This window comes from Ovis aries, chromosome X (assembly GCF_016772045.2).
Source record: "Ovis aries strain OAR_USU_Benz2616 breed Rambouillet chromosome X, ARS-UI_Ramb_v3.0, whole genome shotgun sequence".
In the NCBI taxonomy this organism is placed as follows: Eukaryota; Metazoa; Chordata; class Mammalia; order Artiodactyla; family Bovidae; genus Ovis; species Ovis aries.
In genome coordinates, this window is record NC_056080.1 from 35,503,305 (window position 1) to 35,523,783 (window position 20,479).

The 20,479-nt window shown below is 37.8% G+C and overlaps 1 protein-coding gene across 1 annotated transcript in view; it reads left to right on the forward strand.

Annotated features, from left to right (window-relative positions):
• Positions 1 to 20,479, forward strand: part of CFAP47 (cilia and flagella associated protein 47) — a 507,991-nt gene that overhangs the window by 193,113 nt on the left and 294,399 nt on the right. Inside the window, exons 31-33 of the mRNA XM_042241764.2 lie at positions 1,204 to 1,285; positions 4,338 to 4,466; positions 10,609 to 10,801. Coding sequence (XP_042097698.1) covers positions 1,204 to 1,285; positions 4,338 to 4,466; positions 10,609 to 10,801 — 404 coding nt within the window. The remainder of the gene's footprint in view (positions 1 to 1,203; positions 1,286 to 4,337; positions 4,467 to 10,608; positions 10,802 to 20,479) is intronic.

Consider the following 20,479-nt stretch of genomic DNA (forward strand, 5'->3'; position numbering starts at 1 on the left):
GTAGTAGTGTACCATTATAATTAGATTTTATTTAAACCTATGGTAATTCCAGTGTAATGAAGATTCATAGGGATAATGTAAATGCAGACGGGAAATGAGAAGAGAAGAAATGACATTTATTTTCCAAACAAAGGAGCTTTATGTTTGTAGCGTGATTTCTTCCAGTAGCTTTTTCTGGCCCTGGGCCACAGCAAACTTGACAACTCTGGAACCATGCTGTCTGCCTTACCTCCCGCAAACAGGCCCTACCTCTTTTCATTCATCTGTGTTATCTTCAAGGTTTGAGCTTTCAGCATAATCTTTCTGCTTTTTCTTTTTCCCACTTGTAACTAGTTACAGGACTGCAAGCTGCTGAGGGTGTTTATAGAGTTAAATACTAGATCTGGCATTCTCTGTAAAATGCTAATGGTAAATTCTCTGTTAAATGCTTATAGTAAGCAGTGTTCGCTGCTCACTAAATGCGTTAGTGACACCCAAAATCCCACTGAGAAACACTCCTGCTATAATTATATTAGAGGTCTATAAAGTGGTTCTTGTAATACTGTACATATATATGAAGACTTTTGATAAAAGTATTTCAAGAAATGTGACAGTGGAGAAAATACTATAAAATATGATAAAGTATATACATATATATTCTTTTAAATGTATAAAATAATATAAATAGATATTTGCCATTTCAGGTACTACAAGTTTATATAATCAAAGAGTCTGCAATTTTTGGATATACTCTGGAAAAATAGGCGATGGTTTATGTTATTCTAATATATTAAGGCATATGTGGTGATAAGCATTCAATGAACATAGGGTAACTAATGATCTATCTAATTAATGTTTTATTGTGTTCAAACTTTTTGCAAGTATTTTTCAGTTTTATAATATTATAAAACAACAAAATGGTCTTGACAGTAGGGTCCAAGTCATATAACTCTCTATGTCCCATTAGCATGTAAATGTGTATGTGTATGGTTATAGACACTTAGTAAGTTATTTCTCATTATTAATTCTCTGAAGGAGACATTATATGCACATTTCATTGGTAAGGGAAGTTTTAAAATTATATAAGTTTTCAATTTAAAAAATAAATTCAGTACATATAGAAATTATATGACATTGAAATAATTTCATTAAAGTTCACATGCAAGTGATAGATGGATTGTGAGTATTCTATAATAATTTGTTTTTTCTTTTTTTTTATTTTAGAGCTCAAGGAGCTTGTATTTCTCATGTACTGCCAGAATTTCTACTTGAACCAGAAGATTACAAGAAGTGGATTGAAATTACGGTAAGGGAATTTAATTTCTGAGAAATTATTGAATTCACTATTATTGAATTTACTGGTTTTTGGCTTAGAATCCTTGATTTTTTTATTTATGGAATATATGAAATATCCCAAGGATTACGCCTCTCCAGACAGTATGTGTGTGTGTGTGTTTAGACATATATATACATATATATATGCATATATATGCATATATATATGCATATATCAGCATGATCTATGATCTATGATACTCATATATATATGCTCAGCATATATATATGCTGATATATATATATATATCTCAGTTCAGTTCAGTCAGTTAGTCATGTCCAACTCTTTGCAACCCCATGAATTGAAGTACGCAAGGCCTCCCTGTCCATCATCAACTCCCGGAGTTCACTCAAACTCACATCCATTGAGTCAGTGATGCCATCCAGCCATCTCATCCTCTGTCGTCGCCTTCTCCTCGTGTCCCCAATCCCTCCCAGCATCAGAGTCTTTTCCAATGAGTCAACTCTTCGCATGAGGTGGCCAGAGTACTGGAGTTTCAGCTTTAGCATCATTCCTTCCAAAGAGATCCCAGGACTGATCTCCTTCAGAATGGACTGGTTGGATCTCCTTGCAGTCCAAGGGACTCTCAAGAGTCTTCTCCAACACCACAGTTCAAAACCATCAATTCTTTGGCACTCAGCTTTCTTTACAGTCCAACTCTCACATCCATACATGACCACTGGAAAAACCATAGCCTTGACTAGAAGGAACACTGTGGACAAAGTAATGTCTCTGCTTTCAATATGCTATCTAGGTTGGTCATAACTTTCCTTCTAAGGAGTAAGCATCTTTTAATTTCATGACTGTAGCCACCATCTGCAGTGATTTTGGAGCCCCCAAAAATAAGGTCTGACACTGTTTCCCCATTTATTTCCCATGAAGTGATGGGACTAGATGCCATGATCTTCGTTTTCTGAATGTTGAGCTTTAAGCCAACTTTTTCACTCTCCACTTTCACTTTCATCAAGAGACTCTTTAGTTCCTCTTCACTTTCTACCATAAGGGTGGTGTCATCTGCATATCTGAGGTTATTGATATTTCTCCCAGTAATCTTGATTCCAGCTTGTGCTTCTTCCAGCCCAGCATTTCCCATGATGTACTCTGCATAGAAGTTAAATAAGCAGGGTGACAATATACAGCCTTGATGTACTCCTTTTCCTATTTGGAACCAGTCTGTTGTTCCATGTCCAGTTCTAACTGTTGCTTCCTGACCTGCATATAGGTTTCTTAAGAGGCAGGTCAGGTGGTCTGTATTCCCATCTCTCTCAGAATTTTCCACAGTTTGTTGTGATCCACACAGTCAAAGGCTTTGGCATAGTCCATAAAGCAGAAATAGATGTTTTTCTGGAACTCTCTTGCTTTTCCATGATCCAGCGGATATTGGCAATTTGATCTCTGGTTCCTCTGCCTTTTCTAAAACCAGCTTGAACATCTGGAATTTCATGGTTCACATATTGCTGAAGCCTGACTTGCAGGATTTTGAGCATTGCTTACTAGTGTGTGAGATGAGTGCAGTTGTGCAGTAGTTTGAGCATTCTTTTGCATTACCTTTCTTTGGAATTGGGATGAAAACTGACCTTTTCCAGTCCTGTAGCCACTGCTGAGTTTTCCAAATTTGCTGGCATATTGATTGCAGCACTTTAGCAGCATCATCTTTTAGGATTTGAAATAGCTCAACTGGAATTCCATCACCTCCACTAGGTTTGTTCGTAGTGATGCTTTCTAAGGCCCACTTGACTTCACATTCCAGGATGTCTGGCTCTAGGTGAGCGATCACACCATCGTGATTATCCGGGTCGTGAAGATCTTTTTTGTACAGTTCTTCCATGTATTCTTGCCACCTCTTCTTAATATCTTCTGCTTCTGTTAGGTCCATACCATTTCTGTCCTTTATCAAGCCCATCTTTGCATGAAATGTTCCCTTGGTATCTCTAATTTTCTTGAAGAGTTCTCTAGTCTTTCCCATTCTGTTGTTTTCCTCTATTTCTTTGCATTGATTGCTGAGGAAGGCTTTCTTATCTCTCTGCTATTCTTTGGAATTCTGAATTCAGATGCTTATATCTTTCCTTTTCTCCTTTGCTTTTCGCTTCTCTTCTTTTCACAGCTATTTGTAAGGCCTCCCCAGACAGCCATTTTTTATTTGTCTGAAAATCTCTGTGGAGTTCCCATGCAAAATAGATTACATGGCTTTCTTAAATATACAGGTGATTGCTTCTTTTAAGGGACTTAGAAATGAAGAATGGTCTGTACTTATGTAAATTTTTTTTTAAAATAGTTGTTTAGAATATATATCTTTCAAAGAAAATATTGGTTTATTTTCCCTGACAATTGCCACTTCCCTTCTTCAGTTTTAGTGGAGAATAGGGAGAAATTTAGCAAGATACTCATTTTTTTCGAATTATGCAATTCGTTTTATGGAGACCTGTTGAGAAGAGGAATTGTCTTGAGTAGTCTGTAGGCTTTGAGGAAACTCTCTGTTAGTTGTAACACGGTTACTATAGTCACCACATGATGTTAGCACAAGATCCAGAGGTCTGTTCTTCAGCACTCTGCTGAGTTCCAGTGGGTTCCTCCAAAGGGTATGGCTCTTTGGGGGAGGTTCAGAATTCAGAATAATTTTGCATCTCATTTGACATCACCGACTTGATGGACATGAGTTTGAGCAAGCTTTGGGAGCTGGTGATGGACAGGGAAGCCTGGCATGCTGCAGTCCATGGGATTGCAAAGAATCAGACAAATACTGAGCAACTGAACTGACTGAACTGCCACTTTTGCCACAGAGTGACCTATCAGGTACAATAAATGAGTAACTCTATGACCTCAAATAGAGGCTGTGAGTTCTAGAAAGCTATCTATGTTGATAGTTTCTGTTACTGGCACATGGAGAGTTGGAAATCTGGATGAATGGGTATAAAGGACATGTAAAGAAAATGTATATATATATATATGCTAAGTAATTAAAACTTTGGATTTACATTTCTCTTGCATTGTAATTAATATTTTAATATATTATTTTTTGTAGTCTTCCACTAGTATCTCAGCCAAGTTTTCCCATATACCTAAGGGAAAGCCTTCTGTTATTATAGATATGACAGACTTTGAAGCCTGGAGTAAACGATCATGGACTGATGTATTCCTTCAGATATACAAGGTAACTGTTTGGGGGTTTTTTTGTTGTTGTTGATTTATATGAATAGTGTATTAGTTAAGGTTCAGGTAATGCTGCTGTAAAAAAATACAGTGGCCCAAATAAGATCGAATAATTATTTTTCTTTCTCATGAAATTGTGGAGAAGTGGTTTAGAAACAGTAGATGACTCTTCCATCCTCAGTACTGGACTTTCATTTCTGGACCCATTTCTCAGAACAGGGAAGTGCAGATAAAAGAGTAGAAAACAAGTGAATACCTTTTAAGGATATCATCTGAAAAGGGCATCATTTCCATTTCATGTTCCACTGGGTAAAATTTGGTCATATGGCTGCACCTAACTTCAAGGGAAGCTGAAAAACATAGTCTCAAATTTGACGTGAAGTGAGGTGAAAGTTGCTCAGTCGTATCTGACTCTTTTTGACCCCATGGACTATACAGTCCATGAAATTCTCTGGGACTGAACCCTGGAGTGGGTAGTCTTTCCCTTCTCCAGGGGATCTTCCGAGCCCAGGGATCGAACCCAGGTCTCCTGCATTGCAACTGGACTCTTTACCAGCTGAGCCACAAGGGAGGCCCAAGAATACTGGAGTGGGTAGCCTATCCCTCCTCAGTGGATTCCTGACCCAGGAATCGAACCAGGGTCTCTTGCATTGCAGGTGGATTCTTTACCAACTGAGCTATCAGGGAAACCCCCTAAATTTGATAAGTACAGGCATTTTCTAGTACCTAAAAAAGGAAAGATTAAAGAATAGATGTTGATGAAAATTATGGTATCTGCCTCTAATGCTTAGTTCAGTTCAGTTCACTTCAGTCTCTCAGTCGTGTCCTACTCTTTGCAACCCCATGGACTATAGCACACCAGGCTTCCCTGTCCATCACCAAGTCCTGGAGTTTACTCAAACTCATGTCCATTGAGTCGATGATGCCATCCAATCATCTCTTCCTCTGCTGTCTCCTTCTCCTCCTGCCTTCAATCTTTCCCAGCATCATCAAATGAGTCAGTTCTTTGCATCAGGTGGCCAGAGTATTGCAATTTCAGCTTCAGCATCAGTCCTCCCAATGAATATTCAGGATTGATTTCCTCTATGATGGACTGGTTGGATTTCCTTGCAGTCCAAGGGACTTTCAAGAGTTTTCTTCATCACTACAATTCAAGTGGGTAGATTAACATAGCATAGCATAAATATTGCACCTTCATAAAAACATAGCATAAATATCACACCTTCACACCCTATGTCTTTATTACTTCAACAAGTACTGTTTTCAGTCTTCTGGAATGATTTCCTAGGTTTTCAGATATGGTTCTGTGAATCTTGCCCACTAAAAATAATGACAGCTTTTGCTCTGTCCTCATAGATTGCAACCACAGATAGGGTGTACTGTAGGGTAGGAAGTTAAAATGAGGAAGAAATCAAATAGAAGCAGCAGTCAGTCACTCAAAGGAAAAGATGCAATTAAAATCCCAATAATGAGTAGTATATGTAAGACTCTTGTCACAAATGCTTTTTAAATGTTATGATCTTGTTTACTCTTTATAACCAGTAATCCCCAGTTTAGAAATAAGGAAAGGTTAGCATGCATACATACTTTCTTCCAAGATTATCTGATGTAGGTTTCTGCTTTCTTCCTTATTGTTCTCTACTGGGGAGCAATAGCCCAGGGCCCCTCTTGTTGCCCTCTGGCACTCTGAGTCCCTCCACTGCAGCTAGCCCCCTAGGCCTACCCTCTACAGAGTTTGTTGTGCTCTTTGATTCCCAGTTATTCCCCCATCTCTACCTTTTCTTCCCCCGGCAACCTGCCCCGTCTATCTTGCTGGATGTCAAGAGGAGAAATCCTGTATTTTTTTTTAGTAATTCCCACAAGAATGATGGGGGTATTAGTGACTCTCACCCAAAGATAGATTTGGAGGGGGGGTGGTAAAGCTATCTTCTTTACTTTCTTAACTCCAGCCTGCATCATATATAATTTTGTCTACTGATAAAAAGGAGCAACTCCAAAACAGAAGAGCTGCATATAGTTTATGGACAAACTAGTCCTACTCTTGGTTGTAGGCTTCGTTCAACACCCATTCATTGATTCACTCCCGCATGCATTCATGTATATGTCTAATTGATTTAACCCATCTTCCCCAAGTAAAAGTCTATCAATTTAGATACCAGGTATCACTTGTGAACTCAAAACTTAATAGTGTGCCTGCTACATAGTAGATGCTCAACAAATATTTGTTGAATGAATTTATTCAACAGCTATTATGATCCAGGTACTATACTAGACCCTGGGGGTATAGAAGTAAACTTGATATAGCCTGTCTTTTCAAGGATTTTGTGTCTTGGAGTGTGTAAGCAATTAAATAAATACAATTACAAGAAACTATGACAAATGTTATGACAAGGTAAACCCAAAGAACTAAGGATGAGTACACATAGAGAGGAACCTAACTTGCCTGTGCCTTGGAGAAGGTTTCTAGGAAAAAGATGAATTTAAACTGAGCCCTGAACAATGAGGAGGATTTGGCAGGCAAGGTGAGACATACTTTAGAGAGAAAGATAATACAATTTGTGTGACAGAGGTAATAGATGAGTTTTATTGGAGAATGAGGCAATAACATTTTTCAAGATAACGGAAATTCAAAGTGGAAATGCCTGGGGTTTGATAGAGAATTGTATGTTCTGAGGAATAAACACAGTATGGCTGGGACTAAGAGGAGCAGACTATGAGCACAGTCAGAAAATAGATCATGGTTGACTTCATAAGTCAAACTAAGGCATCTGAACTTCATGGATTTTAGCACAAGGTCAGTACAGAAATCTTGAAGGATTTTAAACACAAGATTGACATAATCAGTTTTGCATTCTATAGAAATCACTCTGGTACACTATGGAAACTGGGACTTTTTTTTTAATTATTGAAGTACAGTTGATTAACAATGTTATGTTAGTTGCAGGTGTACAGCAAAGTGAGATCTATATATATACATATACACACACACATATATATACACACAGACATACATACATACACACACACATACATGCATACATACACACGCACACACACATAATTTCTTTTTCAGATTCTTTCCCCTTATAGGTTAGTATAAAATATTGGGTATAGTTTCCTGTGCTATACGGTAGGTCCTTGTTGGTTATCTACCTTATGTATAGTTGTGTGTATATGTTAATCCTATCCTAATTTATCCTCCCCCCTCTTCCCCCCTTGGTAACCATAAGCTTGTTTTCTATGTCTGTGGCTCTATTTCTGTTCTGAATATAAGTTCATTTATATTATTTGTTTCTTAGATTTCACATATAAATAATATTATCTAATATTCATCTTTCTCTGCCTAACTTCATTTAGCATTATACTCTCTAGGTCCATCCATGTTGCTTGCTGCAAATAGCATTATTTTGTTCTTTTTCATTGCCGAATAATATTCCATTATGTTCCATATATTATTCCATGTCTTCTTTATCTATTCATCTGTTGATGGACATATATGTTTCCATGTTTTGATTATTGTGACTTGTGCTGATACTGAGAATACTTGTGGTAGTAGGAAAGATGAGAAAAGAGCAGCTTTCATAAATATTAGGCATAGAAATGAGGAATTGGTGAATGACAATAACTTAGGGAAGTGAAGGAGACAGAGGAGTCAAAGACCAGAGTGAGCTTTTGGCTTGGGTGACTGAGTGGAATTTGTTCCCAGTCACTGATAGACAAGACAAGGGATGTTAATAGGATTTTGTTCAGGGCAGACAGAGGGACATAGCCAGAGAGCATGATAAATTAATTTTCGTCCTGCTGTATCATGGTGCTATGTGTAATTACCAGATGGGTTGATCCTTTTGTCTGGAAACTGATCTGAATTGGCAGCATGTAGTTGAGATTCTTCACTGGTTCAGTGATAGACTCACAGGCATGGATGGTTGCCCTATATACCATCTGTACAGCAGTGTTTCTCCACAGATTGTATCTGAAGCATGTAGCTCTCAGCACTCTATTAAATCAGTAGTGGATTGACAGTTTCACCTTAAAAAAGCAAGCAGTATTGTTGAGATGTTTCACAAGTTAGAAATAGAAGACTGTGGTTTTCACACAAATCCCTTTAGTTTTTAATTGTCTGTTTCCTATAGGTCATACATGCATTTTAAGAATGCCTTTGTCATTTCTTCTTTGCTAATAGTTTAGATAAGAGGATATAGCTTGTCTTAACCAATTTGATTTTATGTCATTTGGTTATTTTTGCTTGTTAAATCTACATGTTTAGTTGTTGCCATTTCCTTGCATTATATTCCCAATTCACAAAAATGTGTTGATAACTTAAAAATGGGTCACTGAAGCATAAGAGAAGTGAAAACAATAAGAGAAACACTTAAACTCAGAATGCTTTTCTAAATATAAACTCTATTACATAAAGAGGGCTTTCATGTAATATAAAGGATGAATCTGTATGTGCTATAAGAATTGAATGTCATATTTCTACAAAAGAACCTGGAAAATAAAAAGGTGATCAGATGTATAACTGAATAATAAGTTTAATTATACTGTTTATTCATTTGTTCCCAGTGTATTATCTGTCAGAAAGGTTTTTTTTTTTTTTTAAATAGTACACAGTTCTGTCAAATATATTGATATTTTTAAACTAAGAGCAACGATCTTTCCGGTTAATTAAACACATTTTCCCCAAACCAATTTAAAATCTCCCTATAATAAAATAGGAATACTTGTTAGTAAAGGAGGCAAGATACCAATTATACCAAAACATTATTCAGAATTATATACCTCTGTAGAAAACAAACAAAAATGGTACAAGGGATCATATTGTTGAAGAATATTTTAAATGAGCTTCAATAAAATATGATTGGCATGAAAGCAAAATTGGTAAAATTCTTTTATTAAATAAATTTGCAGGATGGTCCATAATGTCACTGGAATGCAATGTGGAAACACAATGCAATATAAATGCTCTGTAAATTGTTGTGAATACAGTTTAAATGTTATATAAATAGTTGTCAGCATGGGACAAATTGAATTTTTTGCTTTTTGTATTAATAATTTTGAATATTTTCTATCTGTGGTTGGTTGAATTTAAGGATGTGGAACCCACAATGGGGAACCAGTGGATATGGAGGGTCGACTGTATGTGCAAGAAGTATATGATGACATTTTCTTCTCTTTATCAGAGAAAGTCCATGCTTTATGTAGAGTGATCCTTTGTTATTTAAAGATTAATTTGTAAGATTCCTAGAGAAAATCCATCAGTGGTGAATATTAATAGAGAATGAGTCATTGGTCACAAGAAGAAAAGGTGTTGCAAATGAACTCTTATTCATAGGGAAATGTGGGATTAAAAATATGCCTCTGTCATGAATACAGTGTAAAAGGAAATAGAAAAAAAGTTATGAACACTGTCAAAATAGCACTACTGAGTTAAATATTTTTATCGTGACCTCTGTGAATTTAACAGCCTTCTTTCCAATGTTGAGATGTACTAGTTTTGCAGGGAAGGTCACTCTCATGCATTATTCCAATAAGAGTGAGATTAAAATTAATATAGCACTGATGTTTTTCTGTATATCCATTTCCATTTTAAATGACTGGCTCAAATGACACATCAAGTTATGCATTCCATGTCCTGGATATGCTGTACATATATCTATAGCATTTGAGATGGTTTTTAATGTGGTACAAATTACTAGGCATTAAGAGTTTGTTTCCAAAGATTTATGTATGTATCTCCTCATCTGACTGTTAATTCCTATCTCTTAATATCCTTTGTAATAAACCAGTTCTGAGTTATTTGAGCTCTCTCACAAATTAATTGAACCCAAAGAAGGGGTTGTTGGAACCTCCAACAGATAGCCCATTAGTCAGAAGCACAGGTAGTGACCTGGGCTTGTGATTGGCATCTGAAGTGGAGGACAGTCTTATGAGACAGCTCTGTTAACCTGTGGGCTCTGATGCACCCTTTGCATACATGGTGTCAGACTCGAGTTGAACTGTAGGATATCCAGTTGATGCCAGAGAATTGCTTGGTGGTATCTGTTTACTCTCTGCTTGGTAGTATTATTCTCTAAATACTAATTTTTACTTTGCCATTCCAGTAGTAACACTTATCTCTCTCTCTTTTACCCAAATTTCAGGTTCTGGTACTATCCCGAATTGTACCATATAGCATCAGTAATCTGCCCCCTGTATATATGCAAAATTCACCAAAAGTCAATGCTTATTTTGCATCCAGCAACATATATTCTGATCCTGAAAGGATTCTGCTTAGCTGGATGAACACAAATTATGAGAACACCCGACATGTTATTTGGAAAAACTGTCAAAAAGGTGAGAATTTTTTTGCTTTAATTATCACAGATTGTAGTCTGATAATATGCAAGGAGCCATAGAACTGAACGCAGAATCTGTGGATTCTAGACCCGAGTGCAGCATGTATTCTGTTCTACAAGTAGGATGTCCTATAACATTTTCAAGACCAGTTTCCTTACATGTGTCAGGGAGGGGAAAGTTCTTCTCTACTTGTCTTGAATTCTTGTGGCTGGACTAATAATAAAATTAACACAAGACAGATTTAACAGGAGAATAACAAAATTTAATCATGTGCATGAAGGTCTCATAGAAATGGGACCTAAAAAGTGGTCAAAGCACAAACCTTTTATACTTTTTAGACAAAGAAGCAGTAAATTTGTGAGGAATTGACAGGACAAAGAAACTTAGGCTTTGGGTCCTTAATTAGACAGGAATCTGAACAGAGTGTGAGTTTGAGGTAGTCAGTTAAAAAAAGTAACAAGGTTTGTCCAAACAGGCTTCCCTACCCAGATTCCCCATCTCTGGTGGTAAGGGTGTCCTTCTGCCTCCAGAGGCAGGGAGAGCATCTTACACATGAAAGATTTACCTTCTGCTTTCAGGGAGACAAGCGGTGGGAGGATCAAAGTGTCCCTCTTTCATTGGCTGTTTCTTAAGTAATTTAAATTCAGAATAATCAGTATGCATTGAGGCACATTTTGGAACAGCCTGCCCTGGGCCCCAACAAATTTAAAATGGAAATAATAAAAGATGCATCTTTAATTTATTTTGAAGAATAAATGATAAAAATTATGTAAAAATGCTCTAGAAATGAAAGATCGTCTTAATAACGCTGATGGTATTTTCAGCTCTATAAAGTATTAAATTTAGTTGGCACTATTGAAACTTTGTATGTTATTAGTTGAGATCAAGTGAAACCTGACTAGACAGTGTCTTACATCTATCTCATTGTGATGGTCATGTTGGAAATCACTAAGTGTGAATTTTGAGGAGGTAGGTCATATTAAGTCCATATACCAAGACCAAGGCAAGTAGGTGATCATAGATAGACGTATTTCAGTGTTCAGGTGGACACTCCCTGGTTCTACTCTTGAGTAGTAAGACTTTATACATTTCTAACCCGAGAGCCTTACATTCTTTGAAAAATTCCCAATTGGCTAGTATAGCTGTGCATTCTTTTCTTCATCATAAGCATTGCTTGTCTTGAGAAAACGATATGTGCACTTTGGTTGTTTCTTTGACTTCCATTCAGCTCCCCTCTTCCAAGTACATACAAACCTGTCATATTCAGAATGGGTTTTGTTTTATTTTCTATACAGAATCCTCAGAGTTTAATCTAAACTTTAGCTAGGAAAGATTAAAAGTGTGATTTAAAATGAGACTTTGAATTACAGTTGCTCTGAACTTAAAGGCATTGCTTTGTAAACATAATTACATCAAGATAGAAAAAGATATATTGATACATTAGTATTAGAGAACAGTAACCATTAATATTTTATTACCTTCCAATTGACATGCTGATAATATCAAGCAATTTCCCTTGAAACTGCAATTTAATAAGATTCACATCTTATAAACATGTATTTGACCTGTTCAAAAATGTAAAAACAACAACAACAACAAGGTGTAAATAAATAGTTTGAATACTGAGGAGTAACACTTTAACCTAGTGTTCTAAAATATATACATACATTAGAAATTAATATGTTCTTTTGTTATAAAATTATTATGGTTCTATTTTTACCAACAGAATGGTATACACAAGTTGTTTTCAAGGACTTTGCTGCATTTTTTAGAATAATGCATTATGGGCACTGGCCTAGTTCCTGCTTTTTAAAACACTGAGTCTCATGCCTTTGCAAAGCCCTTGCACCTTCCTGTTCCCTCTGCTTGGAGCTTTATTTTCTTGGATATCTTCACGATTCCTTAGCCCACTTCACTCAAGATCCTGCTCAAATATCATATTATCTGAGAAGCTTTCCCAGTACCCTCTCTAAATTAGCACCTCCTTCAGTCCTTCTCTTTCTTGCTTCATTCTTCTCAATGGTGTTGATCCCCAGTAATATTTATACCCTGCCTCCTCCTGGAGAATGTGACCTTCTTAACAGAAATAATCTCTTCTGTTTTGTTGTTCACTGCTGCTTCCTCTGAAAAGTGCATGGAAAACAAAAGATATCAAATACTGTTTGGGAAATTAAATAAATGAATGAAAGAATGAGAGCATAAAGGGACACACTCAGGTTTTATTTATTTCTCTATCCTATTCCAGACAACTGAGTGTATATTAAGCTACTAGTGTGTACCTTCTAGAACCAATGCGAGTATCAGATTGAATGGTTGAGTTAGAAGGGAACACTTTCCACGTTCAGTGAGTGAAGAAGTGAAGTCGCTCAGTCATGTCCGACTCTTTGTGACCCCATGGATTGTAGACTATTAGGCTCCTCCGTCTGCAGGATTTTTGAGGCAAGAAGGCTGGAGTGGGTTGCCATCTAAGTACAGCTCGGCCTGGTTAATAACTGTGGAGGTCCACGAGAAGGAGCTCTGTGAAGGACTCTGCTTAAGTTAACTTGGACTGAAAAAAAGTCATACTCAGTATCCCAGATTTTAAATTTTCAACATTGACGCTCCACTCATCCCCACTCCATTGATAAATTTTCACCATGGTTGCAACTTGGTGCAGTGGTATTGTGGAGGGTAGATGGATAGGCTGCACCTCACACCTTATGATTGAGAAACTATGAGGGTGGGGCCTAGCAATCTGTGTTTTAAAAAACCTGCCATGTGATTCTGATGCACTCTAAGGGATGAAGCAGTTAGGCCATAGCAACACAAAAAGCAATCGGTGCTTTTAAATTGTTCATAGAACGGGTTTTATTTACCAATTATATTTGAAAAAGAAATCCCTTCTATAAACAGCAATTCCTTTGAAGTAAATAATGACTCACTGGAAAAGACCCTGATGCTGGGAAAGATTGAAGACGGGAGGAGAAGGAGACGACAGAGGATGGGATGATTGGATGGCATCACCAATGCACTGGACATGAGTTTGAATAGGCTCCAGGAGTTGGTGATGGATAGGGAAGCCTGGCGTGCTGCAGTCTGTGGGGTCGCAGAGTCAGGCATGACTGAGAGACTAAACTGAACTGAAGTAATGACTGAAAGAAAAAAAAGTGAAAGTCTCTCAGTCATGTCCATCTCCGACTCTTTGTGACCCTGTGGCCTGTAGCTTGCCAGGATCTTCTGTCCATGGAATTCTCCAGGCAAGAATACTGGAGTGGGTTGTCATTCCCTTCTCCAGGGAATCTTTCCAACCCAGGGAACAAATCCAGGTCTCCTGCATTGTAGGCAGATTCTTTACTTTCTGAGTCACCACGGAGGCCCCAAAATAATGACTGAAAACTTCCCCATATTAATGTCAGACATCACACCACAGATCTGGGAAGCTCAGGGTAAATGTCCCAAAACCTTAATACCTAGGCATATTATATTCCAATTGCAGAAAAATTAAAGAAAACATCTTGAAAAAAAGCCAAAGGAAAAACACCTAACCTGTAGACAGACAAAGATAAGGATTATATCCAGCTTCTCGGAAATCATGCATTCAGGAAGAATGTGGAGTGAAATATTTAAACTGAAAAGGAGAAACCTTGCAGAGAATAGATAGTGGGCCTTGCTTACACACTTTTTGGGTAAACTGATCAGTTGGCAGCTTGTAGAGTCAAACTTAAGGACAGTGTGTCCGTGATCAACCTGAGGAGGCAACAAATAAAGACTATTTTAGTTGATTATGGATTTCTCAGAAACTCTTGAGAGTTTAGCATTGGAACTGACATGACAGGTTGTATGCTTATTAGATATCTGCTGTGTTTTTTCTTTCAGTATCTTCACCTCAGGACAGGTCTGCTACATTTCTGTCATTAGTATTTTTTTTAATCAGTTTATTTAAACAAAACAAAAACCAGCCATTTATTTTACTTCTTTATCCCTCTCTTGTAATCACATCTGTTTTCTGTGTCCATGAGTTTGTGGGGGTTTTTTGTTGTTGTTGCTGTTGTTCTTGTTGTTTTAGATTCTATATACAAGGGAGATCATATGGTATTTGTCTTACTCTGTCTGACTTACATTATTTATCATAATATCTTCAAAGCCCATCTGTGTTGTGACAAATGGAAAACTTTCTCTTTTTTTTAAATGGCTGAATAACATTCCATTGTGTGTGTGTGTGTGTGTATGCCACAATTTCTTTATTCATTTATCCATTAATGGACATCTAGGTTGTTTCCATGTTTTAGATATGATAAATAATGCTGCAGTGAACAGAGGAGTGCATATATCTTTTCAAAGTAGTGTTTTCATTTTTTTAGATAAATACTCAGAAGTGAACTTGCTGGACTGTATGATAGTTCTATTTTTAGCCTTTTTTTGAGGACCCTCTATATTGTTTTACATAGTGGTTGCATCAATGTACATTCCTGCTAACAGTGCACCTTCCCTTTTCTCTACATCCTCACCAACACTTATTATTTCCTGTCTTTTTGATAGTAGCCATTCCAACAGGTGTGAGGCCATATCTCATTGTAATTTTTGGTTTGCATTTCATTGATGGTTAGTGATGCTGAGCACATGTACCTGTTGGTCATCTGTATGCCTTCTTTGGAAAAATATCTGTTTAGGTCTTCTGCCCATTTTGCAATAGAATTGTTTGTTTGTTTGTTTGCCAATGACTTTTATGGATTTTTAAAATATATATATATATTTTGGATATAAGCCCCTTATCAGATACATGATTTGCAATTATTTTCTCCCATCCAGTAGGTCTCCCATTCAGTCTTTTCATTTTGTTGATGATTTCCTTTGCTGCACTCTCTTATTAGAATTTCTTTGCTATGATGGAATGGAGAGAGACAAGACAAATAGGGAATCTTCCTCTTGCTACAGGAAGGCATGTTGGAGAGTAGTGAGTAGTAAAGTTGGAATCAGATGACCTAGAGCCTCAGCCACCTGATAAGCTATGAATATCAGAACAGTGCTTTAGGATTTCATTCTTTTAGCCTCGGAGAGTCATGCGAGATGGCTGAGCTGGTGACTCCTATGATAAAATAGGCATCTGGTCTGGCAGCAGCAAGTCCGTGGATTGAAGTGCACCATCGTCACATGCTTTTGAGCAGTGCACCTGAATTCAGCACCGAGGGCACACTGACATATCTTAACCCTGGACTTGCTATGAATTTGTCCAAGAGCACATGCTACCAGGCAGTCCGTTCATTCTCTAATTATAGATGGTTTCTGGGAGCCACTATTTTTAAAAAGGAATAAAAAGAGACGTGCCCATTCTGTGTTTGAGAATCCCTAACACATGAGGATTTGTTCTAAGTGTTGTGAAAGTCAAAAAGCGTTTTTCAAGTGATAGGTGGACACCTGTCTCATGTATATCAGGGACCTTTTTAGTGCTTGCCAGGAGGTAGTCAATTTGCTTTTATACACTCATCCTTCTGCCTTCTGTTCCCAGTAATGCTTTGTATTATATGTACTTAAGCGCTTTTATCATTAACACTTTAGTTGAGGTTCTTTCATGGATGAACTGTATTTTACACCTTAATGATAGTATCTTCTTCAATAGATCATGCCTGTGATCAAGTATCCCCTATGTCATCCCTTTGGACCCTTTACTTCAACTGCTACATTTGATTGCTAATGAGAATTTTATCATCCTGTAATCACCTGGTGATTTTGAGAGCAGCAATGGACCATTTTGTGGCATAAAGTGTAATTTCTAACAGGACTAAGTACTTTCATTTTGCTACACTTTCAACAAAATCCACGAATTGGAGCATTTTGAATTGTCTGTTCAAAGGAGCTTTGTTCTACAGAATGATGTCTTATTATTTAAGCCATGCTTATTTCAACATTTTTTGATGAAGTAACAATTGTAGTTCTTGTGAATGAAAAATACAGTTTTTTTATTCTATTTACTTTGGTGGAACAGAGTTATAACTATGTTTGGCAATAATTGTATTTTATGTACCATCTAAAGGTGCCCCTGATTTCTTTATTTTGTGCTAGTTTAAGTAAACAATGTGTGCGTGTATGCTAAGTTGCTTCAGTTGTGTCCAACTCTGTGCGACCCTTTGGACTAGAGCCTACAAGGCTCCTCTGCGCATGGGATTTTCCAGACAAGAAAACTGGAGTGAGTTGCCATTTCCTACTCCAGGAGGTCTCCTGCATTGGCAGGCAGGTTCTTTACCACTAGCACCACCTGGGAAGCCCAAAGTAAACAATATTCAGTACATATTTGAGAGATTGTATTGGTCTTATAATAATGCTCCCTGTTCTTAAAACTAATGTGATCATGACATCTTAAATTTTTACGTATTGATTGTTTCAAATGTGCCGAATGTTCAACTTCATTAAACCAGAAAACAATTATTCTTTACGAAGAAGTTTACATTTTTCCCAGACATTTCAAATTAGCCCTGTAATATTTATTGTTAAATATTTATCATCACGATGGTGTGATCAATCACCTAGAGCCAGACATCCTGGAATGTGAAGTCAAGCGGGCCTTAGTAAGCATCACTATCAACAAAGCTAGTATAGGTGATGGAATTCCAGTTGAGCTATTTCAAATCCTGAAAGATGACGCCGTGAATGTGCTGCACTCAATATGCCAGCAAATTTGGAAAACTCAGCAGTGGCCACAGGACTGGAAAAGGTCAGTGTTCATTCCAATCCCAAAGAAAGGCAATGCCAAAGAATGCTCAAACTACCACACAATTGCACTCATCTCACACACTAGTAAAGTAATGCTTCAAATTCTCCAAGCCAGGCTTCAGCAATACATGAACTATGAACTTCCAGATGTTCAAGCTGGTTTTAGAAAAGGCAGAAGAACCAGAGATCAAATTGCCAACATCTGCTGGATCATGGAAAAAGCAAGAGAGTTCCAGAAAAACATCTATTTCTGTTTTATTGACTATGCCAAAGCTTTTGACTGTGTGGATCACAATAAACTGTGGAAAATTCTGAAAGAGATGGGAATGCCAGACCACCTGACCTGCCTCTTGCAAAATCTGTATGCAGGTTAGGAAGCAACAGTTAGAACTGGTTATGGAACAACAAACTGGTTCCAAATAGGGAAAGGAGTATGTCAAGGCTATATATTGTCACCCTGCTTATTTAACTTATATGCAGAGTTCATCATGAGAAGCGCTGGGCTACAGTAAGCACATGCTGGAATTAAAACTGCCACGAGAAATCTCAATCACCTCAGATATGCAGATGACACCACCCTTATGGCAGAAAGTGAAAAAGAACTAAAGAGCCTCTTGATGAAAGTGAAAGAGGAGAGTGAAAAAGTTGGCTTAAAGCTCAACATTCAGAAAACTATGATCATGGCATCCAGTCCCATCACTTCATGGCAAATAGATGGGGAAACAGTGGAAACAGTGGCTGACTTCATTTTTTTGGGCTCCAAAATTACTGCAGATGGTGACTGCAGCCATGAAATTAAAATACGTTTACTCCTTAGAAGGAAAGTTATCACCAACCTAGACAGCATATTAAAAAGGAGAGACGTTACTTTGCCAACAATGGTCCGTCTAGTCAAGGCTATGGTTTTCCAGTGGTCATGTATGGATGTGAGAGTTGGACTATAAAGAAAGCTGAGCACAGAAGAATTGATGCTTTTGAACTGTGGTGTTGGAGAAGACTCTTGAGAGTCCCTTGGACTGCAAGGAGATCCAACCAGTCCATCCTAAAGGAGATCAGTCCTGGGTGTTCATTGGAAGGACTGATGTTGAAGCTGAAACTCCAATACTTTGGCCACCTGATGCGAAGAACTGACTCATTGCAAAAGACTCTGATGCTGGGAAAGATTGAGGGCATGAGGAGAAGGGGACAACAGAGGATGAGATGGTTGGATGGCATCACTGACTCAATAGACATGGGTTTGGGTGAACTCCAGAATTGATGATGGACAGGGAAGCCTGGCATGCTGCAGTTCATGGGGTCGCAAAGAGTCAGACATGACTGAGCAACTGAACTGAACTGATTTATCATCAGTGTTGCTAAGATGCACACAGACAATAGAAATTGTATCATATGACATGTTAATGTTTTATCTTGAATGTTTTATTTTGGGAATGTGACAGTCAGTATATATAAGCCATGATTAGTGTAAAGCTCAGCACTAAATTCAGAGAAATGTCAAGCAGTTAAATGTGAGAACAAATAGTTAAACCATTTCCAATGGATTAACAGTGTGATTCAATAAATCAGTGAAAACTAAGACAATAACCATGTGTCTAGGAAAATGGAGGGTATAAAAATTGCCCAATACCTAGACCACATTCTTCCTTTCTTTTTCATATTCATACCTACTCAGAGTGGTTGCCTTTCAGTCAGAGACCACTAGTTGAACAAATTCCTGGCAATGGTCATTGCAACCAGGGAGACCACACATTATGGAGAATCACGGGCTGTCTCAGGGTAAAGGATATTATAAAACACGTTGCAGGATTTGTGCATTAGCTAGGTAAACTGGGAAAGGTTCGAGGGATGCATATGTGCTCAGTTGCTCATTCGTGTCTGACTCTGCTACCCCATGGACTGTTGGCCGTCATGCTCCTCTGTCCATGGAATTTTCCAGGCAAGAATACCGGAGTGGGTTGCCATTTTGTTCCTAAGGGGATCTTCCCGACCCAGGGATTGAACCTGCGTGGCCTGTATCTCCTGCATTGGCAGGTATATTCTTTACTACTGCACTACCTGGAAAGCCAAAATGTGTCTCTTTGGAATATTACTTTAAAAGAGTTATCCATTTGTGAGAAACATTTACCTTTGTAAGGGAACTCTGCCTTTGTAAGATTGTCTCCATTTCTGTACCAGGAGGAGGAAGGTGACCAAATATCTGGAAACTTATCAGTGAAAAAGACTTGTTGTTCAGTCACTCAGTCATGTCCAACTCTTTGCAACCCCATGGACTGCAGCATGCCAGGTTTCCCTGTCCTTCACTGTTTCCCTGAATTTCCTCAAACTCGCCTCCATCGAATTGATGATGCCATCCAACCATCTCATCCTCTGTCGCCCCCTTGTCCTCCTGCCTTCAGTTTTCCCAGCATCAGAATCTTTTCCAGTGTGTCGGCTCTTCACATCAAGTGGCCAAAGTATTAGAGCTTCAGCTTCAGCAACAGTCCTTCCAATGAATATTCAGGATTGATTTCCTTTAGGATTGACAGGTTTGATCTCCTTGCTGTCTACGGACTCTCAAGAGTCTTTTCCAACACCACAGTTCAAAAGCATCAATTCTTTTGGCTCTCAGACTTCTTTATGGTCCAACTCTCACATCTGTACATGACTACTTGGAAAACCATAGCTCTGCATTAAAACCTTACCCTTGTTTACTGTGGTTTTCCAGGTCACCTCCCATAACTGACTCTCTCGCCATCCTCTTTTGTCTTTAGCTTAAGATGAGGGCTTCAGACATTTTGGTGAGTTTTTTAGGGGATCTTTCCCATGTATATATGTAATTTAACTTTTGTTTGATTTTCTGCTATTAATCTGTCATGTCAAATTAATTCTTAACTGAGCCAGAATAATCTATAAGAATAGACAGAAATTTCTACCTCTCCAACAAAGGAAATAGGAATTTGTTTTGACTGTATGTTTTCAGGGACAGTGGAAATCTTATAAATGAGTTAC